This window comes from Danio rerio, chromosome 19 (assembly GCF_052040795.2).
Source record: "Danio rerio strain M-AB ecotype USA chromosome 19, GRCz13ab, whole genome shotgun sequence".
In the NCBI taxonomy this organism is placed as follows: Eukaryota; Metazoa; Chordata; class Actinopteri; order Cypriniformes; family Danionidae; genus Danio; species Danio rerio.
In genome coordinates this window covers 24963605-24990647 of record NC_141039.2, presented here as the reverse complement: position 1 = coordinate 24990647, position 27043 = coordinate 24963605, and the positions used below count along the sequence as shown (strand labels likewise).

The 27043-nt window shown below is 34.7% G+C and overlaps 1 protein-coding gene across 3 annotated transcripts in view; it reads right to left on the bottom strand.

Moving 5' to 3' along the window:
- pkhd1l1.1 (PKHD1 like 1, tandem duplicate 1) overlaps positions 1–27043 on the bottom strand; it is a 75596-nt gene that overhangs the window by 22367 nt on the left and 26186 nt on the right. For 2 of the 3 annotated variants that reach the window (XM_087294845.1, NM_001318128.1), the window contains 21 exons: positions 26421–26543; positions 24355–24460; positions 24157–24264; positions 23175–23339; positions 22809–22930; positions 20747–20879; positions 17716–17908; positions 14407–14549; positions 14159–14263; positions 11863–12051; positions 10942–11112; positions 10649–10860; positions 7273–8248; positions 6415–6663; positions 5900–6049; positions 5451–5625; positions 4281–4437; positions 2524–2680; positions 2223–2432; positions 674–803; positions 46–287 (listed from right to left, as the gene is read on the bottom strand). In XM_087294845.1, coding sequence (XP_087150971.1) covers positions 46–287; positions 674–803; positions 2223–2432; positions 2524–2680; positions 4281–4437; positions 5451–5625; positions 5900–6049; positions 6415–6663; positions 7273–8248; positions 10649–10860; positions 10942–11112; positions 11863–12051; positions 14159–14263; positions 14407–14549; positions 17716–17908; positions 20747–20879; positions 22809–22930; positions 23175–23339; positions 24157–24264; positions 24355–24460; positions 26421–26543 — 4216 coding nt within the window. Of the gene's footprint in view, positions 1–45; positions 288–673; positions 804–2222; positions 2433–2523; positions 2681–4280; positions 4438–5450; positions 5626–5895; positions 6050–6414; positions 6664–7272; positions 8249–10648; positions 10861–10941; positions 11113–11862; positions 12052–14158; positions 14264–14406; positions 14550–17715; positions 17909–20746; positions 20880–22808; positions 22931–23174; positions 23340–24156; positions 24265–24354; positions 24461–26420; positions 26544–27043 lie in introns of all 3 variants that reach the window. The other variant, XM_087294846.1, reaches the window with a different exon arrangement.

Sequence of the window (27043 nt, the reverse complement as noted above, 5' to 3'; positions counted from 1 at the left end):
AATTGCAGTCTGTCTTTTTAAATACAGCTAGGGAAACATCCAAACCTGTGTTGAATCCACTAGGGCAAGCTTTAATCTGATCATTCCACTCTGCATTGTTGGATCCACGGACAACAATGTTTCGGGTAAGAAGGCCCACCTCTGCTCTTGCTTCAAAAACAGTCCCATCAGGCAGTGTGACAGACACACCCAGATGAGTGTTCGTCAGTGGTTCAGTTAGAGTGAGGGTCCGACCATCAGCTGAAACTGAGGCAATTCTCTTCAACTCATTCTCCGCCTGACTGTGTCTATGGATTCAGTTAACACATATTTTATGTTTATATACACAAACACATAGATTTAAAGTTAAATTTATGATGTTAGTTTACTTGTTTCAAGCCTGTTTGAGTTTAATTCTTCTGTTGAACACAAAGCATTTAACAAACATGGAAACCTTATCCATTGGCTTCCATAGTATGCGTTTTTCCTTCTTTGGAAATCAAAGAATACTGTTTTTCAGCTTTTTTTTTTTTTTTAAAGATATTTTCTTTTGTGATCAACAGAATACAGAAATGCATAAAGGTTTAGAAACACCTAAAGGTGGGTAAAGTTTTATTTTTGGGTGAACTATGCTTTTAAATCAACCTAAAACATGAAGTTTCATTTCACAAAGTGTAGGTGGAATATTCTATACCTGTGCCCTGTGGAAGCAATGACAATTTCATCTCCTATCTTCCAAGTGACGGCATCCATCAGTGTCAGCGTGCTGGAGCCGCCTTGTGCCGTCTGGGAGAGGCGAGTCCACGTCATAGGGACAGGGATTCCTGGAGAAGCAAGATTGTTGCTGTAGTGTGAGCTCTGAACAAAACATTTCACTGGAGGGAAGCGATTACTCACTATGGTGTTTGTAACTTAGCACTTCTGTAAAGCCCACCTAAAGCGCTTTCTGACTGAACTCAGTCTTCAGAGAATGCTATATAGGTCACCTCTAGAATTGTGAGGATTACCTCATTTAGAGAAGATTGTGTTTCTAAGATTGTGAAATTTTAAATGTTCCCAGTAGCTCTGAGAGTTTTTGCCAGGGTAAAATAACACTTGCTCACTCACTCACTCAACCCACTCACTCACTCACTCACTCACTCACTCACTCACTCACTCACTCACTCACTCACTCACTCACTCACTCACTCACTCACTCACTCACTCACTCACTCACTCACTCACTCACTCACTTTTCTTTGGCTTGTTCCCTTCATTAACATGAGTTGAGTACTCTAAAGGGTTGACTAAAGCTAATTTTACATTGTCCAATTCACCTATAATGTCACATAAATAATAGCATTATACTGTATGTACAGTTGAATTCAGAATTATTACCCCCTGAATTATTAGACCGCTTGTTTATTTTTTTCCCCAGTTTCTGTTTAACAGAGAGATTTTTTCAACACATTTCTAAACATTATAGTTTTAATAACTAATTTCTAATAACTGATTTTTTTTATCTTTACCATGATGACAGTAAATAATATTTGACAAGATATTTTTCAAGACAATTCTATACAGCTTAATGTGACATTTAAAGTCTTAACTAGGTTAGTTAGGTTAACTAGGCAGGTTAGGGTAAGTAGGCAAGTTATTCCATAACGCTGGTTTGTTCTGTAGACTATCAAGAAAAAAATAGAGCTTAAAGGGGCTAATAATTTTGTCCTTAAAATGGTGTTTAAAAAACTAAAAACCGCTTTTATTCTAGCCAAAAAAATACAAAAAAACAATACTTTTTCCAGAAGAAAAAAATATTAACTGACACACTGTAAACATTTCCTTGCTCTGTTAAACATCATTTGGAAAATATATAAAAAAAATTGAAGAGGACTAAAAACTCTATATATATTTCTTTGGTTTGTGGAGAACCCAGAGGAAACCCATGCTACAACAATGATAATGCTATTTGTTGGTTATTCACTGTCTTTCCTGTCGTCTTTTTTTTTTCTTTTCTTTTTTTGGTTGAACAAATATATTTATTTATTTTTTACACTTAGGTAACCCAACAGCTCTTGACTTCCATTGTATTTATTCCTACTTATGGCTGCTGCCAACTGTGTCTTGTTACCAACATTCTTCAAAATACCTTTTGAAAAACAGCAAAAATAAACTCTTATACTTTTAAAACTTTTTGAAAACGAGCAAATACTTTTTAGAGAGTCAACTAGTAGTCCCTTTAGAAATGATGTTAATTTGCATACCATGCAGATCCAACACGCCCTGTCGGACTCCCAGTGTTTTGGTGCCATAGACAGGAAGCTCTTGAGAGCGCAGGTGTCCATGCAGGGTGATGATGGCCTTGTGCTGGAAGGGCATCTGCTCTGTTCCGATTTGCAGAGCTCCGCCATCTGTGATCAGAATATTCTCCGCCTGCAGCTCAATGTCTGCCTCATCAAATATCAGTCGGCCACCTAAACAGAAACATTTAGAGTACTGTATAGTACTGTATGTGTGCACCAAGGCTTTAATTAATAAAAGTTGCACATGTTTAAATAAGAATACCTTGGATAAGCAGCATCTTAAGGATTGGAGTGCTTGTGTCAAGAAGAATGGTCTGACCAGCAGTGATTACAGCAAACGATCCCTCCTCAGGAGGAGAGAGACCACCCCATGTGTAGGGAGATGACCAGACGTCAATGTAGAAGAAGGAAGCATTATCCTGAGACATACATTGAGCAAAAGAAGAGACAATAAATGCCTCTGTTATTCTTTTTTAGATATTGAGACAAACATTTGTGTGTTACTGTAGTATAAAGGATCTGAATTAGAAGGAACAAAGTGCATATTAAAAAGAACTAATTCTGAACTCTCTGTAAGTGTCAGAGAGTCATTTCAGTTTTACTTCCTGCACAAACCTGATGATGTATAACACATTTGCTTAATTGCAGAGTTTATGCTGTCGACATATCAAGAAGATGCTCTAGGCGCATTCCTCAAACATCGACATAACTTGGGGCTAAACTATAGTACGATACATTGTTTGGGAAAAGATTGATGTAGTGACGAGTGTTTCCTAAAACTCGTAGTTTCTCTGCCACGTTAGTTATAATGTAAAATGACCATAATGATGTTCTAAACGGGGTGGAGTAACAACTTCTTTAGAGAAGAACCCCATCATTTCTTTGTGCAAATTATCTTTGTATAAATAATATGCACATCCATTTAAACAAATCTAATATTAGTCTTGGTAAAAACATGCAATCGTTTCCATATTAATTGAAATATATGTAAATGGCACATATAGAGTCCATGTTTCCTTTACAAATTTTATTGAAAACAATACATATTCTATTCCAAAACAAAAGAATCATTGACAAAAACTAATACGTATTCAAATATCATATATAAATCACATAAATACATGATGAGGCTATTTATTAAGAAATTAAATATTAGTATTGATTATTTATCAGGAAATTAAAAAATCCTTCTTTAGTAATAATATTAATAGTATTAATGATGATGATGATGATGATGATGATTATGAATATTACTATTATTATTAAGTAGGATATTGTTTATTTATTATTTTTTTGACACATGTAAACCACTGCAGAAATGTTCTAACCAGCAGGCCCATGTCATATACGGTAGAGATATATACTTAATAAATAACTTACTATAAATTAAAAGCATTAATGTATGCTATGTTTTTTTGTTTTCACAAGCTTTGGAGACGTAACCTAAATTCCGCTGTTAAATAATAGGTCACCTACAGCTTTTGTCATGATCCATGGCTGTGTTCAAAATGAAATCAATGTTTACAAAGTGCACTGTAAAGGGAGCTGTGAAGGGAGCATAATTGTAAACATGGAGATCGCTAAAACTGAACTGTAAAAATACTTTGAAAGCAAATTATACCTAAGAGTGATGACTTTAATGCTTTTTTTTTTCCTTTGGATAATTCCAAGTTTAAATGTTAGAATGTTCTAAACGAATAGGGCATAGGGAGAATAACTGGGAATAGAACACAGCCACTTTGTTTCAAACTACAACTCCAGAAGTGTAGTTGCAATGTTCGTTGGAACGATGGATTTCGGAAACGACAAATCAACAGATTTTTTTATAATGAAGGGACTTGCGACTTTAGTTGGCTAGCGATGGTATTCGGAAATGCACCCCTGTTCAGCAATAGACTAATCTAGCTGATCAAAACAGGCCAACAGTAAGAAGTTGTTAAAAGAGAACAGATAAATGAAATAGCTAAACATTGACAATTATTATATCATTTACATAAATGAATTTACATTTTACATTACCATTCTGGCAATTCCTCTGTTCCCCAATTGAACTCGCACTTGAGTTTCTTGAGATTTGGGCCCAGCATTGGTCACACAGATGATCTGAGTTTCATTGGCAGACTGGATATCACAGATAGAGCCTGCGATTGTGACTGCAATTTCACTGATATTTGAGCTATAAATAAAACAGAAAAGAGAAATGCCGGAAACTCAAAAATTCAGATTAGTTTCAAACCATTTGGTTAATGTTTGTTTACCCCAATTGGGCTTTAAAGACTTGGGACATAGTGTACAAATTGTAATACTTTTGGTTGTACAGTATTTAGATGGTACTTTTTGTTTTTTCAAAACTTAACATCACCTGCCCAGTGTTCACTTTTAGCTAATAGCGTTTCTGAAATTTTGATCAACTCTTGGTGCTATTGATGAGATAGTTTATCAATTAAAGGAGCAGTATGTAGGATTGACATAACAGTCCACATGTAAAATTTTTGATAGGGTGTTTTACATCCATTTCTCCTTCTTCGACAGGTTACTTGATTGACTACAACACATTTGAGAATAAAAAACATAAATTGGAAACAAACCAAAATTGCCCTTGGGGGTAATTATAATCAGCTTAAACCTTTTGTTAAAACAATATATAAAACAATATATATTAAAATAAATGTTAATTGTGGGTCATTTTTTTATTGGTAAGTTAATAAATATATAATCTAACTAATAAATCTAATTCATTTATAACTAATCAACAATGGTCTTTTTTAAATAATAATATTTTTGTTAAAACTATACAATATAATAATTATTAGATGAAAAATTAACTAAATTAAAACAATATATTTTATAATGGCAACTAATTGAAATATGCTTAATTCAGCCACTAAATGAATCAGCTGGAATATAACTAAATAATAAATAGAAACTTAATAAATCAGTTATTAATAAATAACTAATAATATCAGAACAATTACAAATCAACTTCTAAAAACATTAAACTACTTTTTAAAAATAAAACTGAAAAGTAACAACTAAAATAAATTCAAAAAATTAATAAAACTACCAGAATTTAAATATAATTGAAACCACACTGATTAATTTAGACAAGACTGATTAACTGCAGTATTAATTCAGTCTGATTGAAGGACAATCAGCTTCAACACAATGTAATTCTGATCTGTTGCGCACCTGAAACCTGAGCCGGTAATGGTGAGTCTGGTGCCTCCAGCAGTGCCTCCTCTGCGTGGCGTAACATTGCTAATAACAGGGGTCAGGGATGATCGGTAAGTATATCCACTTGTGAGGTTTACAGAATCCCCTCCATTCATCACAATGACTGCGCAGACCTGAAATGCTTCACTTCCTGCAAGAGATTAAATAAGTCATTAATCATCAGAAAGCAAAAAGTAACTAGACGGACTGACTGTCTAGTAGTTCATCTCTATTCATCTGTGACTAGTTTCTGAGCTCTCCCATTGTCTCTGTTACTGACTTCTGTCACTCAAAGCATTCCTTGTATGATTTGTTTTCGAGCAAAACACTTTGTACAGGAAGTTCACTCATAGAAACACTTAAGCTTTGTTACACCAACTGAACATTTATAGACAGATACGTCACACTTTTAAAATGATACATGCCATTGTTAGGTGGGACTTCACAGTTGAGTTGAGTAGATGTGGAGTCCTGCAGGTGCACGGTACACTCTCTATTGCAGATCAGGACTTTAGTGATGTTTGGATCAAATCCAGAGCCTTGAATGGCAACAACGGCACCTCCGGCGTAACTCCCTACAGCAACACAGGGAATAAAATATTTTAGAGTCGTGTTACCCAGCAAGCTTTTTTTTTTTTTTTTTTGTGTGTTTGTGTGTGTGTTTAAAAGTGATCTAATAGACTTCCAAACATATGTCTTCAGTCACATCAAGGCTAAAATTGGCCTGTCTGTAAAAATCGAATAAATCTCTAAATGATACTACAAAATTAGACAACTCATGTTTATTTGATGATTAATTTAGCTTTGAACTTTTGTTTGACATCTAGAAGATTTTTATTGACAACCCAAATTTAGCCTTGGTTTACCCAACATCTCTATGCTTAGATGTCTATTAGACAAAATTGTCTAGTAATCAAATTTACAAAGTGTTTTTACTTACCCTCATTTGGTGTGACCCCTGTAAGTAGCAGCTCATACTTGAAGACTGACTGGGTCAAGGCATAGCCTTTGACCTGGTGGTTAAACAAGACCGGGAAGGTTCCTCCAGCGTGTTCCCCAACAGTGCACAGCAACTGTGTGTCTGTGATAGATGATATGTTACAAGCCACGCTGTCAATTTTTAAGGAGACAACTGCTGAATCTGTGCCAAAGCCAGATCCAGAGACGGTGATCTGTGTTCCAACAGGACCTGTGAGGAAGGGATTAAAGTGTTACTACAATGTGTTGTGATATTCAGTAGTTCAGTAGCCTGCTGCAAGAATGACATAATCATGTAGGCCAAAATTCATAAACAAGTTAGAATTTTTGCTCTTCTGGTTCCATTTTCCAGAAATTAATGATTTTAAGGGCTTTAGTGCTTAAGATAAGGATTGATTTTAATACAAGCTTTTAATATTTTTGATTTATCAACAACATTATAGATAGATCATTTATATATTCTTGCAATTTTTAAGCATTTTTATATAAAAGATGTATTAATTATATTAGGTTATTTATTGTATAGGGAACCAGGGTGAAGTATTTTTTGAGTACAAAAATATATGTTTTAGCTTAGTAAAAGCTTAAGATATTTTCACATTTTTTCAACATTATATTCACTAATAATATATTCTTGGACCTTTAAGTGTCTTTAATATTAAAAAAGTAGCACTAAATATATTCTTTTAGTTGTTTTTTTCTCTTCAGATATTTTGTTGACTGACAGTAATTTGCAACTAACTCTAATCAGACTATTAGTGCAAGCTGAAAAGGTGGAAAGTTAACTGATTTAAAGGTTAAACAAAAAGTACATATATACCTGTTTTAGGAGTGACAGATGTGATGTTTGGTGTTTGTTGTTTGGAGTAGTTGAAATTTTGAGGTGGATACACAACATCAAAGACCTTAATGTTGACCTGCACCTGTCCTTCAGCACGAGGAGGTGTCAAACACCTCACTGTGTCTGCAGTCACATCTAAAATCTTGCAGAGGGAGTTACCAAGCTTCACAGTTGTGTTTCCTGCCACAAATCCATTTCCTGTGATCAAGAGCGGAGTTCCTCCAGCAATGCTGCCTGATGTTGGGTTGATGCTGGCTTGTGCTATGCTGGTAAGTGTGGCACTTCCTGTGGCGAGACCTTTGCTCATGACCACCACCTTTAGAGTGTGTGTGCCAGCAGGAAGGGCACCAGCTAAAACCTCAATGCTGCTGTCATTAACTTGTGTCCCTTTTAGCAGGATGTTGTCAGCAAATATCATTAGATCAGCAGGATTGTTCCCAAATCCACTGCCAGTGACTGTAACAGTGGTGGAGTTTCCACTGACTGAGCTAGGGGACACTGTGGAGACCTGTGGTGTGATGGAGTCTGAATATTCAAATTTGCAATCAGAACTGCATGAAGAAGATATGGAGTTGATGTAAACTGTGACATCTCCACTGCGAGCTATAGACGGGGAAGTATCGCAAACCATTTGAGAATAATCAAAGGAAACCACTTTGCATGGAACATTCGCTACCATAACTGAGCCACTGAAGAAGCCAGAACCAGATATGAGCAGACGTGTGGAGCCTGTGGTGCTGCCTACTACTGGAAAGATAGAATCGACCACTGGGAGAACCACAAATCTGCGGTCGATTTCTTTTGGCATGGTCAGGAGAGCATTGCCAAGATTGTTGACTTGGACAGTTAAGGGTAAAGGTACGCCTACTGGTGCTCTGCTGTCTGGACTGAGTTGGCAGTTGATCTCAGTGGAGCTGCTGTTGATGACGCTGCATGGAAGATCTCCAACTTTGACCTTTAGTTGCCCCATAAAAATAAGACAAAATCAGTTTCAGTAGTCAGTTGTGTTCAGTTGCACAACTCTCAGACATACTTCAGTTGATTAATTTTCAGCTCATTTAAAATATCTGTGTGGGGTGATTACACTTAACAAACTTCCTTATATTAAAGTATTATTAAATTTACCGGCAATCAAAGTGCAGAATGTATTCACTGTATTCCACTTTTTCCACATTTTGTCAAGTTGCAGCCTCATTTGCCTTATATTGACAATTCTACAAACATTACCCTATGTTGTCAACGTGAAAGAAGTTTGTTTGAAATACTTGCACATTACATATTACAAAGCATATATGAATCATTGGTGTGTTTTTATCTTATCCCATATCCTAAATATAAAAATACAACTATTAACTGTGTAAATTAATTCTAGTAACTCATATGCCTTTACTCTGAAGTAATTTTCAATTATAAAGTTATTATTATTTAAATACATTTAATTTCATATTTTCTAAATGTAACTTACATACCTTGTAAGGTAATTTGTCTGGTAAAATGTAAATCTAGTCAATGCTTGAGTTGGGGCAAGTAAAGCTGATCTTTAGTGGATCTTCCTTCAACAGCTGTTTTGTATTCATTCATTCAATTTGTTTTTGGTTTAGTCCCTTTATAAATCTGGGGTTGCCACAGCGCAATGAATCGCCAACTTATCCAGCATATGTTTTACTCAGCGGATGCCCTTTCAGCTGCAACCAATCACTGGGAAACATCCATACACACATATACTACAAACAATTTAGCTATTCACCTAATCCGCATGTCTTTGCAGTGTGGGGTAAACTGGAGCACCCGGAAGAAGTCCACGCGAACACAGGGAAAACATGCAAACTCCACAAAGAAATGCTAACTGACCTGCTAACTATGGCTCGAACCAGCAACTTTCTTGCTGTGTGGCGAATGTGCTGCCCACTGTGCCACCATGACACCCGGATTTGTATAACACTAAACTGAATTAAACTGAGCTTAATAGGTGACATGTGTATTACACTAAACTGAATCAGTTTAAATTTAACAAGAACTACACCAGCATGTTACCATGACTTTCCTGCCTTCCTGGTTTGCTGGAATGTCCCACAATCTCAAATTCTATTGTTATGGCTTTTTGTTCTTTTTTTTTTTACTCATTATTTTTAACACATCTTCAGTATTATTTACTTTATTATTTTCATTATTTACATTACAGTAAAATACACTATAGAAATAAAAGATGAATGTTATTTTTTTGTCGTTGTTCATGGTAACCAATGTGTACTGTAGACATATTTAGCATAAAACCCTGCATGCGTGTTTTATGCTTATTTTAGTGGGTTAATTACCATTTTAGCCACTAGATGACAGCACAAGACCACTTATTGCTGCTGTCTGTGGTTTTCACAGCAAAATAAAAAAACGAACAGTAGAAAATCCTGCTTTTGTCAAAGACATCTGCTGTCTTTTTTTGCAAACTAGTTATACTTTTTTTTGTTTATTTATTTGTTTTTTGTTTTTCATTGGTATAACTAGTATTTTACAAATCTCTGGACTGCCTAGATAAATAATTAACAAAATGTTGTACTTTTGCAATTAGCCCTGTAGTATTATAATCATTTTTAACCTGTAAGCCTGTAAATCCCAAAAGAAATTCTGTGGTCAAAACCTCAGTTATTCAAGCACACATGACATGCTTTAAACAAATACGCAAAATTTAAAAGAGTTTTGAGATTTAGAACTGTTAAAAAACATTCATCAACAAGAATCATGGCATTAGAAATTATCATTATAGCCACTAGATAAGAGCAAAAGACCACTTATTAGTTAGTAACAACACTGTTTTTGCATTTAACATCAAACTTAGTACAAGCTTACCATTCAGCTTATTTAATTTATGAAATGATAATGATTGCACTGAAAGTTGGTTGTCATTTGTATAAATTTCAAAAGAAACCCTATTAGTAAACATTTTGTTTTTTTTAAGGTCAAATTTCTACATGTGACACATGTCTGGCACAAAGTGTGTATAAATAAGCATGATAAATGTCTACTATTGTTATAACAGTTTAACCATAATTTATTTATTCATTTATTTTATTTATTTAATTTTTTTGCCTGTGTGTCAACATTATGTCCATTGAGGATGTGTTTTAATATCAGCCTTAAATTCTAAATTGATCAGCATTAAAAGTCCTTAAATGCTTGAACCTCCATAATGCTACTTGCGGCTTTAATGTTGTTGTTGTTGTTGTCAGTGTATCTATTGTTATAAACTGTAATGTTTCATTATTGTTTTAGGTACATTTACATTTTTTTTTATTTTGTTAGATGCATGTGTTGTTTTCCAAAAAAATTCACTGCACCTTTAATGATCACTGAAGCTCACCTCATTTGCACAGGTAATATTGCTAAATGCAGATCCTCTTATGTTGATAATGTCATGCGTGGTGCCATAGCCAGGTGTAATGTCGTACACAGTGGGAGTCGCACAAGAAGTAAAGCTGAAGTAGAGACCATCTGAAGTGTCATTAAATATCAGCTGATCTTGGGGACAGTTGGATGTGGCCATACAGTCGGTATCAGATGAGTTAATTTGTCCTGAAATAAGAAGGACACAGATTATGATTATAATTAGGGTTTACCTACCAATTGCTTAATGAAATGCACATTAATTTGTACCTAAATTCACTGAGGCCTGTACTCCTTTGACAAACACCTGAAGCTCAACAGTGCTTTCCTCCAGAGGCATAACGGTCACCACACCCTGCAGTGTCTTCTGTTTGGCCGAGTCAATGTAACCGCTGCTGTAGTAATAAACTCCAGGAGACGTGAAACGGTAGGCGAAAAATCCTTACAATGAAACAAACAGCATTAATAGTAGGATCAGATTTTGGTCCTTTTTTGTCTTCCTGCTCTTATTGTTCTTTTCAGTTCTTTCACAGAAGTACAAACAGTTAGAAATTATGGCAACATTTAGCAAATTACAAAAATGAGAAGGATCAGATTGTCAAATTTGCATAACAGTATCTTTGCTTTTGGTATTAAAAACAATCAAGATTTATTTTCTGTATGATACATATGTTTTATTTTACATACAGTAGAAAGACTTTATAAGAAAAAAAATGTCCATTAACTAAGGACTGGTTTTCAAAATAGTCAGTCAAATGTTGACAATATGTTGAAAAATTCAAAATCAAAAGAGCTCAGGGTACACTGTAAAAACACTGTACACTGTAAAATAACATACAGTAAATTACAGAACTTTACCAGGAATTTAAATTGAAGTAAATTTCTGTAATTTACTGTTTGTTATTTTACGATAAATGTCTGTAATTTTACATTTTATTTATTTGACAGTGTAGCTAAATAATGTGTTGGTGCTCTTTGGGTAATGGATTTGTTGGAATAAACAGCAAAAGTAAGTCCAAGACACTCGAAAAATGTGGAAAGATGATTAAAAAGCTTCTTTTTTTTTTGACATGGCTATTGGACTAACTCTTGCTGCTTATTCAGTAGACTATATGCTGTTTAAATGTTTGCTTAATGCATGTACGTTAGAATAAACTGTGTGTTTACTGACAAGAAGTTGTGGTTTTGTACCATTGGCAGTTTGTGTGTCTCCGCTGCTGAAAGTCGTGCCATCATAGTTTGTGCTGCTGGGACTGGATACACTGAAGACCCTGTAGGCCAGACCGGGCACAAAAGCTGGTGCGCTCCATCGCCAAACCACTGTGTCTCCCACTGAGGTTATTAATGCAGAAGGGCTCCAGGCATATCCCTGACCATACACTGAACACATGTAATGTGATTAATTATATGCAAGTGGAACAGTTTTACAGATAGCACAATATCAATGTCTCTTTTTCATGACCATTTAATTAAGGACTTTTAAATTTTTCATTTACCCTTTAAAATTTTAATTTCCATTACATCATAATTACTTAAAGATGCAGTAAATTGCATTCCTGGACCAAAACACACACAAGTGCAGGTTGCCAGATTGAGGACAAACAGACACGTGCCTGACTATCGGGCACAAAGGCTGATTTAAGACTGATTTAAATCATGTTCTAACTAAAAGCAAAAGCACATGATAGAGGGAATATTTTCCATATTAAGAGAACTTCTTTGTTCTAACCAACTCCTTAAATTAATACATTATAAATGTATCAATATCATTAGCATTAGCTTTTTCTTGCAGCTGAACAACAGAAAACTGACAATGATCACCTGACCTCAGGTACACCTCATGTGCTTTATTCAGTGCTAAATGCTAACAACGTGAGGGGTCATTTAAAGTTGAACTTTAGACTTAAAACCAACACAAATCAGTGATTCAGCATCTACATTTAATAATGTTAAAGAGGTTTAATATATTTTAATTATATCATAAACCTTACCATTTTGCAAGTGAGTGCAATTTCTTTGTTTCTGAATGGCTGTTTTTAATTTCCTCTGGTGCAAACAGGCAAATGGCTTATAACTGCAAATCTTGTTACATAGCATGTTGTTAGGACACAGGGTTACAATGTAACCTGCATACCTAATGTTTGTTAAAAATGGAAACTATTGACTATGGCAAATATTAAAGCATTCATATAACGATTTATTGTTTTTCTCATTTTTAAAATATGTACTCTCCATAAAAAACATTGTAAATATGCGTTGCGAAATATAAATAAAACAGATTTTAATACGAATTTCAGCAAACAAACACATTTAATGTGTTTCTTCCTTTATTGAAATGTTTATGGTAATTTTTATATTCACCCTGTCCTTTAGGAAAATAAGTAATATCTCTGAACTTTAATAATAAATCTAAATAAAATGCTGCGCTTCTCATCTCCAGTCGCAATGACTTCTGGGACTTCTAGAGCAAGTTTGCTGCTCAAGTCTGCATCAGTGCGTCCTCGATATCAAGAACACATCTGGTTAGTTTCACGTATCCTCTGGTTTTGAGTATTGGAACTTAACTTTGGCAGCTGATGATGGCGTTACATGAGAGCATGAGGACGCAAGACCGTTGAAGAGCGCATATTGAGAAACAGCCTTTCTGACTGAATGAATGAGATTTGTGGTTTTCCACCACGGCTACCTGGGGTGCTGAAAATATAATTGGCTAAAGTGGCAGTGGGTGGGTGGTTGAGAACCAAAACAAAGACACCCTTTCCGGCACATAACGCACATTTTCAAACCAGAATATCTGACTTCAGCATTGTTTTTCAGATAAACAAGAATATTCACCTGGCATGTTTCTTAAATATCTGCAAACATATTATGGGATTGTTGTGCTTTAAAAGAGTCAAAAACTACATATAGCACCTTTAAACAGCTTTTCTATTACTTTTACATTTTATTATCTATTTACTATAAAGTACCTTTTCATATTGAATTTATTAATTCACATCATTTTTGCATCATGTGGAAAATGCCATTTTATTTATTATTATTATTATTTTACTGCACTGTGAATGTATTTTACCTAGAATCTCATGTTAAGTCAAAATTTTTGCAGTGGAATTTCAATTGAAGCATTTGCACAATAATAAAAGAACACTTAAAAAGGGCAGAATACAAATTTGTGAATGACAGCTACTTGCATTCTTCAGAAAAGATTCTTCAGAACTGTTTCATCAAATTCCTCTGATGTGGATTATATGTGAGAATAAATATAGCTCATTGAAAGTTTCTTAAAAAGAAACAAATAAAAACATTTCCTACTAAAACAATGTAATGGAACATCTTGCTTTTTGCTGGCAGCTCTAGTATCTGATAAGCTGTTGACATGATGACATAGCAATTGTGCTGACAGCCATTGTTTCGCTCTCTCTGATCTATTCATAAAGCAAATTGCATGTGCGTGACAGAAAAAGAGATAGGAGTAAAGAAAGATTACCGGGGTGGACTCCTTGGTTCGTCACAGTGTATGTTTTATCTCTAGACTGGGTCACACACTCCAGTTGAACATCTGAAGCAGCTGTCACTGTGCATTGTGTGTCACCTGCATGAAACCCACAGAGTCAAAACCATGACCACAGAACCAAATGATCTCAAAATGATCATAAAAGAGCCATGAAAGATGTTGTGATCAAAGAATTTCAGTGGTTAGAAGAATGTTGATTCCCTACTATAGTCATGTCTTACCCAGAGTGACATTGTTTTCCTGTATGTCAGGACTGAACCCAGAGCCCATGATTGTGATGGTGGTTCCTCCAAATAGCGACCCCACAGATGGAGAGAAACCTGTCACTTCTAGAGCATACTCTATAGTGGTATTAACACCAGGACTGCGCAGAAAAGAAATCAAGAAATAAATAATAACTTTAAAAAGCTATGTTCCTGATTTCACAACATCTCACATAGCAAACTTTCACTGGCCTAGATCTGCTCTCCACACATCCATCTTTTGCTTAGCCCACATGTTGCAGAGAATTATGGTGCATGACTGGACCAGACAAGCACCAAACATGAACCATACGTCCGATTTGAATGTTATCACTCGATTGAATGGGCATTGTCAGTGGTTATCAGCTGATAAATATGGGCCAGTAGGGAATTTTTGTTTAATAAATAATTATTTATTAAACTTCCCATTGATTTTATTTTATTAATGTCTATCACTACCCCAACCCTAAACCCAACCGTCACAGTAATGTAAAAACTAATCTGGATCTGGACTCTTCTCTATTAGTATAGCTGATTAACCGTGTGGATGGATGAAAACAGCCTTCTGAGCCTACCAGTAGATGCAGAAGGCCCCTACTGGCCCATAGCTATCAGCTGATAATGCCCGTTCAATCGAGTAATAACATTCGAAGCAGGTGGATCATATCTGGGTCAAGTCTCAGCCAAGTTATTAATCAATAACTGGGCCATTGTCTTGAAAACAGACTTGGTTTGTCATGACTGCAATGAAAATGATAATCCATAAAGCATTGTGCTGTAGACACGTTAATAATGGTAATAGTTAGAAACGGTAATAATATAATTTGTTAAATAATAATTTGTTTAATAAAAAATATGTAATGTGGGTTAAAGCGGCGTGGTGACGCAGTGGGTAGCACGTTCGCCTCACAGCAAGAAGGTTGCTGTTTCAAGCCTTGGCTAGGTCAGCTGGCATTTCTTTGTGGAGGTTGCATGTTCTTCCCTTGTTTCGTGTGGGTTTCCTCTAGGTGCTCCGTTTTCCCCCACAAGTTTAAAGACGTGTGGTACAGGTGAATTAGGTATGCTGAAATTGCAGGAAACGCAGGGCGCAAACGCTTTCAGGATGTGTCAGAACGCATTTTTGCTAATTTACGGACAGGAAAATCCGCTTTGTGCCGTGGCGCATGGTCTAAAAGGGTTCAACTTATTCTCTTAATAAGTTATAGGTGTGTTTTGAGAATAAACCAATTAGAGTCTCATCTCCTATTCCCTTTAAGAGCCAGCTGCGTCGCGCCATAAGTGCATTCGCCATTTACAGGGCGCAAAGTAAGTCTAAGTGGAAAAACTGAGCATTTCACTTTCAAACAGTTAACAGTTAACAGTTTTTTTTTACAGAAAACTTAGAGCATCTACTGCGTGAGAATGAGAGATAATGGATCACTTTCACTTTCGCTCTTGGATAGGGAAACCTTTACGCACAGACATCAATTAGTCTATAAATAATTAATTGCGTTTGTTAAGCACACATATTCGTTTTAAAGCTATTTCTAAATTCAGTTCTAATTTCCAGCAAACAAATAAATGAACAATAATAACGAAGTGTGTTCAAAAACCTGAGTTATATCCTAAAACACATGCTGTGCCCCTTATGGTCTAAAACCTGACAGGTGGGCAAATCTAAGCTTGTTTTTAATAAAACAAATATAAATATGGATATAATAAATAATACTGCTAATAATAATAACATTATACAAAAGCAAATTGTTATGAATGAACTGAAAAAGCCTCCCGAGATGAAGAAGACATAAAAGCAGTGATTTTCCATATTTATGTAGGCTAGAAAATAATATGTTTTGTAATATTTTAATCCTTTATATTTATATCCTATATCTATTCTTATTATATCCTATATATCCTTAATATTTAAATGTTTTCATATGTAAAGATATTTGCCTATTGCTCTCTTGTGCGTATTAAGCAGTGCGTAAGCGAGGCGCAACTCTCTGCCGGAGTTTAGACCGGGTTTGTTTTGGTCTAATGAAAAATCTATTTTAGTTTCTCAAAATAGCAACGCGCCAGCCGTGCGCCTCAGAACGCCTTCCTTTTTAGACCAGATCGCCTATGGACGCACATATGAGCGCTAATGCATTTGCTATTTAAACAGCGTAGCGCAACGCCTCAAAACGACTCTTGCGCCAAGCTGAAACTAGCAAACAAGTATTGCGCCCACCTTGCGCCACATTGCGCCTGGTGTATGATAGGGCCCTTTGTGTGAATGAGTACGATGTTTCCCAGTGATGGGTTGCGGCTGGAAGGGCATTCGCTGAGTAAAACATATGCTGGATAAGTTGGCGGTTCATTCTGCTGTGGTGACCCCAGATTAAAAAAGGGAATAAGTAGAAATGAAAATGAATGAATGAATAATGTAGGTTAAAATCAGTTGTTTTGAAACATACTGAAAACAATGTATTAATAATTCAAATAATTAAATCTTGATTGCTATATATATATATATATATATATATGGATAAGTTGGCGGTTCATTCAGCTGTGGTGACCCCGGATTAATAAAGGGATGATGAGGATTAATAAAGGGATGACGGCCTCATCATCCCTTTATTAATCCGGGGTCACCACAGCTGAATGAACCGCCAACTTATCCAGCACATGTTTTACGCAGCGGATGCCTTTCCAGCTGCAACCAATCACTGGGAATTGATATAAGATTTCTATGTCTTTATTTATTTTTTTGTTAATATTATTATTTAAGACACAACAGTGTGAGATACTTTACACTTTTTAAAGAGCTGACCACCAGAAGGTTATTTTGTTTAGAGACATGATGTGCGGTGCAGTTATCACTGTAAAACTAAAATAGGTATAGCAATGAATACCTTTTACTTAAGTAAATATTTCAAGCCATACTTTACTTTTACTTGAGTACAAAAGGATAGTTAGTACTTCAACTTTTACCAGAGTCATTTTAAACATGAGTATCTGTACTTTTACTTGAGTAAAAATGTGTGTTCTTTTGCCATCTCTGTAAGTAACCCACAAATGTCAGAAAAAGAAAATCCCACAAGTGAATACACTGTAGAAAATATCAGCCAAAAATAATAAATAACAAAATAAAAAAATGTATCATTGTTTCTTAGTAAGTCATTACTGTAGATTTGTTAAATCAGAAAAAAATGACTTGTTCTGCCACAATCTGTTTGCAGATCTGACTCTTATAATATTGCATTTTTCAGCAACAATATCCTGATATTTAAATTCATTGATCATAATAAGTGCAAGTGTATATGATACCTGGTTAAGGGGTAACCCTGGTTTCCCACTCTGACATTGACATTGTAAACAGCTGGAGGGAGTGTGGGTAACAGGCAGCTGATGCTTTCATTGGTCCACTGTAGCAATTCACACTCAGCATCACCAATCAGAACAGAGATGTCATTAGGTGTTGCACCAAAATGTTTGCCCAAGATGGTAAGACTCCTGTTCCCTTTATTGAAAGACAAGATAAAACAGTGTAAAATTAGTTAAAGCTGGGGTTACAGTACAGGACACTCAGTACCCAGAACAATATCACTGGGGTTAATCAGTAAGTTTAGAGTACATTTCATTGTCACTGTGAGGCTTGCAGCCAAACCGGCTTCACTGATTGCGTGACATCTGCTAATGCCAGTGGAAAGATCACGCATGCACAAAAGAGCTGGAAAAAATACCTAAAATTTGACTTCAGGCCATATGAGGGTTTACATCTGTAACCAAGATGTAAAAGCAGAACAGAACAATCGGATGGAAAGAGACACTTGACACCTGAATGTGATTGCACCAGTTTGTTTGTGTCTCTTGACATTTATCTTCATTACAGTGTCTCTCAAAACACAAGCTAAACTGTGTTTTTTGGAGTACTGGCATTCAGTAATTGTAGGTCTGACACTTTTTTCTAGGTTAATTATTTGACCGATTGTACATGTCACGTACATCTCATAATTGTTGCTAACAGCAGTTTAAACAATACAAATAAACACACGCTATCTCAAATAAACGCAATCAATAGATTAAATACAAACAAACAATTTTTTTTCTTAACTTGCATACATCGTCTGAAAGGGACTCTTGTGCAGTATTTAATGTGATTAAAAGCTGTTGTATTTGGAATAAAAATATTGTTGACCACCCCAAAAATGAGAATGAAATCACCAGGTGTTTTTTTAAGGGATAGCTCACCCAAATTTTCTCACTTTTTACTCACCCCCCAATTTGTTCTAAATCTAAAACTTTTTTCTGTTGAAAATGACAGAAAATATTTAGCAGATTGTTTGCAAAACCTGTAACCCTTAACCTCTAAAAGAGGAAAAATAAATACTAATGAAGTCAATATGCTTCCATTCAATGATGCAAATTAAATTTATTCGAAAAACTCTATCGCATATAAGACATGCAAATAAAGCAGTGTTTCCATCCAAGTAGTCAAAGAGAACAAAAATCGCCACTTCCTAATAAACTGGCATCAAATATCAAGAGTAAAAACGGAATTTGAGAAGGAAAAGCTGCGTGAAGTTTATCACACTCAGTTATACGCATGTTTTTAATGCGCATTTTCAAAGTTGGTGGATGAAAACGTAGCTAACGATTACAGGTTTCCATTTTTTTTTTTCAAAACATTATGTTTCAGATAGAAAAATAACTCATAAAGGTTGATTAAATGATGACCAAAAAAAATCAGTTTTGGGTTTCTCTTTAATTTAGAGGTTAGCGGTTTTCAACATTCTTCAAAATATATTCTTTTATGTTCAATAGCAAAAAAAACAAAAAAAAAACTTAAGCTTAAGGTTTGGAACAAGTGGATGATTAAAAACAGTGAGTACATTTTGATTTTTAGGTAAACTATCCCTTTAATAAAAGTAATTTATTTGAAAAGGGGAAAACTCAAAGGTTTGTTGCAAGTGTAGGGTAAGAAAACTATGAGTTCATTTACATGTTTGAACTATTTAATAAAATTAATTTATTTACAAAGAGGGAAAAACCTAAGGCATGTTTTATATTCCACAATAAAAAACAGTTGAGTTCTAACCTCAAACTACTGTAGATATTACATGAGATTACAAATACATTTTTATCACATTATTGTTTTTTTTTTAATTTATAAACAACAGTTAGGGCTAGACCCAAACTTTTCCAGTAACAACTAAGCGTTTTTGTTATATTACTTTCATAAAGCATATATTCAAATATATAATTTACTGTAAACTTGTTATACATGCTCAGCATAACTGAGTACACCCCATTTTGGAATTGAATATTTTTATCCATTTCTCAGTGAATATAGGCGATGTATTTTGATGCATTTAAACAGATTTATTAAACAGATACAAGCAAAATATTGCAAAAAAAATTTTACAAACTCAAACTCATTTACAAAAAATATTTGTAAATGTGTATTTAATATTTTTCTATGACATTTACATTTGGGCTACTAGTTTTTGGACCGTTATCATAAACTATTTTGTTAGAAAAGCTCCAGATTAGGCTTCAGTACTGACTAATCTAATATGCACAAACATAATATTCTATAGCATACTATTAAAAATACGAAGTTAAAAGATAGATTTGTGAGGGGTCTACGTACATATGCTGAGCACTATATATCATACGCTTTTAAGAAAAATGTATGTGAAATGCTTAAAATGTTGTATTAAACATGCACACACTCACACACACACACACACACACACACACACACACACACACACACACACACACACACACACACACACACACACACCCATAGCAGTTTGTTCTAAAACATGCTTTAACTATAGCATTGTTTTTGTTCTTTTTTTGTATGTAGCGTATAATTCATCTGTCACTCAAAGTCAAATCCAGTCTGGTTATAGACACTGAACAAATTGAATGTTTAAGGGATTAAATCTGTCTGAACTCATCTGAACTGAACTGAGGTTTTATTTATTTACTCTTCTCATGAATAAACGCAAGTGAACTATTCTAAAAATGGAATGCATTCAGCTGACAGAGTATCAGCTTACAGCTTACTGAATCTCAGATCAGAATACAATCAGTTGTTGACTTTTTGCAAACATCGAATGAGACTTACTATGAGATGCCAATTTAAGAAGATGAATGGGTATTGAAAAGTATATTTGAACATCTTAGTTCATTTAGGCTACTTGCTAATGTTAATGTTTGTCAAGTCTAGTATTACAGTAAAAAAAAAAAAAACTTCCAGGTTTCATTCCAGATTTGATTCCCAGGCAATTCGTGCCCTGCATTAGATAAAAAACATCCATCAAATTCATTAATTATAATATCTTACCAAATACTGTTGTGGTTTGTGGGCTCACAGATGTGATTAAGGCTGTCATAGTGTTGCTGTAGGTGAAGGAGCCATTGAATATTGCCGTCATCTTTGCTGCAGTCATCGTTACAGTCTGTTCACCTTCTGACCCCTGATTAAAATGTCAAACATTTCAAGGGTGCAATAAAATTATACAATTGATGAACATTCCAAATAAATGATACCAAAATCACATAAGGAAAGATTGTAGATATATTGTGTGGAGTTCATTCAAATCTGAATGTAAACTGTTATGTTATTAGTTTGAAAATATAAATCAATCAATCAATTAATTAATTAATTTAACTATTTATTCATTAAATAATTATTATTTGATGCAGCGGACGCTCTTCCAGCTGCAACCTATCTCTGGGAAACATCCACACACATTCACACACACTCATACACTATGGAAAATTTAGCCTACCTAATTCACCTGTACCGCATGAACTTCACAATTGTAAACATAAGTTTATTCATTCATTTTCTTTTCAGCTTAGTCCCTATTATTAATCGCCACAATGTAATGAACCGCTAACTTATCTAGCACATGTTTATGCAGCGGATGCCCTGCCAGCCACAACCTATTACTGGAAAACATCCACACAACCTCATTCACACACATACACTATACGGACAATTTAGCCTACCCAATTCACCTATGTCTTTGGACTTGCAGTGAAAACTGGAGCACCCGGAGGAAACCCACGCGAACACGAAAAGAACGTGCAAACTCCAGATCAACTCCATGCCAACTTGACCCAACCAAGGCTTAAACCAGCAACCTTTTTGCTGTGAGGCGAACATGCTACCAACTGTGCCACCGTCATTATTTTTTTTTTTATTTCAAGGAAAATTTGATGTTTTTAGTTTCAGTTAACAATGATTACACTGCTTGTCTGTTACTTTACTAATAAAGTTAGCAATTATACACCATATTTGTACTTTTACTCTAACTTTGTTTTGATCACCAGCAATCAAGCAAGGAGAACATTCACTTTTACTAGGACTATAATTATGTCACCATATGGACTACAAATCATGTCATGCACCACACATGTGGTGCTTTTAAAGTCCATGTAATCCAGGGGTGTCCAAACTCGGTCCTAAATGGAGGCCCAGTGTCCTGCCAATTTTAGCTCCAACTTGCCTCAATACACCTGTAAGGATGTTTCTAGAAAGCCTAGTATGAGCTTGATTAGCTATCCAAGGTGTGTCTGATTGTGGTTGGAACTAAACTTTACAGGACTCTGGCCCTCCAGGACCGAGTGTGGACATGCCTGATGTAATCAGTTCTAAACAGTATAGAAGAATTTTAGTCTATATGGTGACAAAATTGTAGTGCTAGTGAACGTGAATGTTCTCCAGCGATATTTGAGGGTTAGATCCCTGGTAGTCGTGACACTTACAATTAAAAGATTTTTTTAAAGTAATTATTATTTTGATTTTTTAAAGTTTAATATTGCATAAACTGCATAGTGGCATGAGTCTATTGTTAAACATCTTTGTAGACAATATACAATTTGGTATAATTTTAAAAATATTTTATTTCATTTCATTTCACTCTATTTTATTTTATTTTATATTGTTGTATTTTATTTTATTTTATTATTTCATTCATTCATTTTCTTGCCAGCTTAGTCCCTTTATTAATATGGGGTCACCACAGCGGAATGAACCGTCAACTTATCCAGCAACTTTTTACACAACAGATGCCCTTCCAGCCGCAACCCATCTCTGGGAAATATCCACACATACACACATTCACACTCATACACTATGGACAATTTAGCCTACCCAATTCACCTGTACCACATGTCTTTGGACTGTGGGGAAAACTGGAGTACCCAGACGAAAACCCACGCGAACGCAGGGAGAACATGCAAACTCCACACAGAAACGCCAACTGGGCCAAGGATCAAACCAGCGACCTTCTTGCTGTGAGGCGAACGTGCTACCCACTGCGCCACTGTGTCGCCCATTATTGTATTATTTATTTACTTTTATTTTTATTTTAACAGTAAAGAAGCTCTTTACTTACAGCAGGAACTATGCATCTCAGCTGAAAAAGTTCCACTTCTACAATGCTACATGGTTGAGTGCCAATGGTGACTGCAGCATCGTTACTGAATCCATAGCCTGACACTGTCAGAACTGTCCCTCCTGTGCAAACATACAGAACACCACTGTATTGTAAATAATAGCAGGTTTTCTTATGGTTTGTATTTTTGTAATTTGAAAAAATGTGTCAGTTCTAATTATTTAGCTTATGCAACTTTTAATATACAAAATACAAAAATTATTTATTAAATGTATGAAAGACAATCAACAAATACTTTGAGTAAACAGATGTTAAAACATTTATTTTGCACTGTGCTTTATGCAGAAAAAAAGAGCAATTGTATACCTGCCACACTTCCTGATGTTGGGTTAATAGAAGTCACTCCGAACAGGTGTGTGAAGTTAAAGCTGCTGTTATTTGGGTATCTTGCATTTCCCAGCAGAGAGAAACTCAGAGAGACTGGTTGTACACCTGCACTAGCAGGACCCACCTGGCAGGTTATAGATGTATCTGAAACACAAAAAAATTATGTTTGATTAAATAGTGCATTATCAATTACTCACCTAATATTATGTATGATTTTTTTTAGAAACGTAAAAATGAATATTGATTTTTATTTATGTATCCCATAAAAAACATATAATACAACTTTACAACCACTTCTATGATGCTCTGTATTATTTTTTATAATTTTAAGGCCTCTCTTTCCATCAATGTTATGTTTGTGCATTGTAAACAAAGATGACTTGTAAGTCAAGTTGCTGCACAGCTTTTTAAGTTGACTCAACTTAATTTAAGTCAACTACAATGCTTGGGTTAAAAGATGAGTCAACTCAGTAGAGCTGTGCAGCAGGTCCAATTTTTACAGTGTTTCAGAAACTTTTCTAGTTTTTAATAATATTTTGATGAATATTTTCCCCTTTTTCATTTTGATTTTAGTTTAAATTTTAACTTTATTTCTGTTTTTTGTGTCTAGACGAACATTTTTTTTAATGAATCTAATAAGAAAATTATATTTTTTCCCCAATTTCTCTAGTGACTAGCTTGATACATTATTTATTCTTGTGTTCTTTATTCAGTAGTAAACATTTTAAATAATTTTATTCAAAATATCAAAGATTTTCAAGTGACCACGATAACACTTGCAGCACTTGATAAAGTTTCTTAAACATGTTCTTTTCCACAAAAAAATGTCAAACGGGTTTGGAGCCTCAGATTTTTGTAAACAGCCAATGAAAAGTGTTTTACATTCTTTAAGCATAGCAGACTGTATGCCATCTGAAAGCCCCCGAAAAAAAACTTATTTCATGACTGTGTTTCAGCTTACTGGTGACTTGTAGAATAGAGCACTCTACATCTCCAGTCTTTACAGTAACGTTTCCACCATTAAAACCAGATCCAGTTATCGTAAGTACTGTTCCCAGACTGCTGGATCCTGAAAGACAAGTTCATTTAGTATAATGAATCACTAAAACCACCACGAATAGAGATAACACTTTTTATGAGTTTTGGTCATTTACTTCACCTTCGGTAGGAGAAATCCCAGTCACTGTCGGAGTCTTTGACTCACTCCAGGTAAAACCACAGTCCCCAGAACACCATGATGGGATACCGTTGATCAAAACTTGCACCTGAAAGAAAATGAGCACAAAAATATACTCAGCTTATAATGAGACTATAGTTCTAAATTGTTTCCATTTTACATCAGAGAGTGAGTTCAAAACTAATCTATTAACCAACATCCCTCATAAAAAGTCAAAATGAAATCTCATCATGATTGTATCTCTTTAGATTAGTTGAAATGGAAAACTAAATTTAAATGTACACTGCAAAAAAATGCTTTTCTTGCTTGAGTTTTTGTCTTGTCTGTAGTAAAAATAATTAAAAATTCTTAAATCAAAAAGCATTTTCTAGACAAGTAAAACGTGTTATGTAGTTTTCAGAAATAATATGCAAAAATTAAGTGCCTTTTTCTTTTAAACAAGCAAAATAATCTGCCTCTGGGGTAACGAGAATTTTGTTTGCTGCAAACTATTTAGTTTGATGTAATAAAAAAGTCACTTAATTTTGAATCAATGTTTCTGGAGGAAAAGGACAACAATTTTTTACTTTTATTTTTTACATTTGGTTTCTCATTTTTTAGATGAACTAGATTGAACTAGAAACAAGACTATAGCGCCTTACATTTATATTAAATGATTTCAGCAGTTCTTAAGCTGCTTGCAGACAAATAACATTACATTAAAATAAGACATGAAGCACTTATATTTCTAATTAACTTAAATGTAATCGATTATTGGTGAATAAATAACTAATATAATCATTTAATTCAACTGCCAAATTCACACCTGTCTAGGGCTGCACAATAGTTTCAGCCTGGATATCACAATGTGAGCATTCAAAATAGTCACATCGCAAAGATTTGCAAGGTCCACTTTGGGGTGCATTTCCGAAAACCATTATTAGCCAACTAAGTTTGCATGTTCCGTTGTTACAATTATAGTTTGTTGATTTGGCATTTCGATCCAAACAAACACTTGTACGCTTGCAACTACACCTCTAGAGTAGTAGTTAGAAGCATAGTTCCTGGTTGTATTCTATCCCCCCTGCCCTATTCCTTTTGAACGTTCCAACAATTGGGATTATTAAAACAAAACATTAAAGTCATCTCTCTTAATTGTAATTTTTTTCAAAGTATTTTTTCACAGTTTTTACAGTATTGACAATTGTGTTTCTTTTCCCAGTGCACTTTGAAAACATTTCAAAGTTTTGAAAAGGTTATTCTATAATTTAGTTGTTACCCCACCCCGTTTACAGTGTCACTTTGGACATAACGATTGTTTTGGGAAACATTTGTCACTACATTGTTCTTTTCCCAAACCATGCATTGTAGCTCAGCCGCGAGTTATGTTGTTGTTGTGGAAACGCACTCCTGAATTACAGTTGAACATGAGCTACAGAACTATATTTAATCACTGTATTTATTAATAATTTATATGATTTATACAACCAAAAAAAAAGTCTTGTTCCTAGACCAAATATCTACATTTCAAAGGGAAAACAAGATAATTTCACTATATTTTTACTTATTTCTTCTGAAAGTAAAAACTAAACAATATTTTAAGTAGTTTTTCTTTCTTTTTTTTCTTTTTTGGTATTTGGACTGGAAACAAGACAAAAAGTAGGCAAAGCATTTTTTTGGCATTGTGGTTATTCAATTTCTGTACCTCAATATTGTTAGACTACCCAGAAAAATAGTGTTAATGAAACTGTATTTATATCACTACATTTATTGCGGAAAAAGTTAAATATTGCAACATAAGTGCAGCCCAACACCTGTCCACTTGCAAAACAAAAACCTTTTAATCTTTAGTTTAGCCATAATCCACTCATCATGCTAAATCCCCAGAACAGTACATATAACACAAGCAGACAGACCCTTCATCTGGCCTACTATTGAAATGTGCACACTACATGGTATCTGGTTACACGAGGAAAAGCATTTAAAAGCAGTCTGCATTCATGTTACCAATCTATGACGAACAAACATAGGCTATTCTCCACTATAATAGCATTGGGTAAGAAATACACCTGTGGTTTATTTGTAGGCACACGCAGAAAGTCTCCCATAATTTTCTGTTTGAAGAGGCCTCCTTGCTCAACCTCTCGTGATGTCACCGATGGGTTCACGCCAATCACATTGGAAGCATTGATCTGGTTAACATTGTAAAAAAATGATAAATAAAACAGATAAATAAATAAATAAATAAATAAATAAATAAATAAATATATATACACACTGCCATTCAGAAACTCAAAGCTGATAAATTGTATAATGTTGTTGAAATAATTAATTTATTTATTTGTTTATACAGTAAAATTGTGTAAAACTATGAAATATTATTAGTTTGATATACAGTATTTTGATGTCAAAGGTAATTTTTTTTTACAATTTTGCAGTCTTCGATGTCACACGATCCTTCAGTAATCATAGAAAAACATTTAGTGCTTAATAAGAAATTACTATTTAGCTTTTTTCATGTGTTCCCACAGTATAGACCATTTTGAGCAGTGGTCTTAAACTCAGTTCCTGGAGGGCCACAGCTCTGCACAGTTTAGCTTCAACCACCTCCAACTTACACCTGCTTAATAGTCTGTAGTAGTCTTGAACACCTTGATAATTTGGATCAGCTGTGTTTGATTAGGGTTGGAGC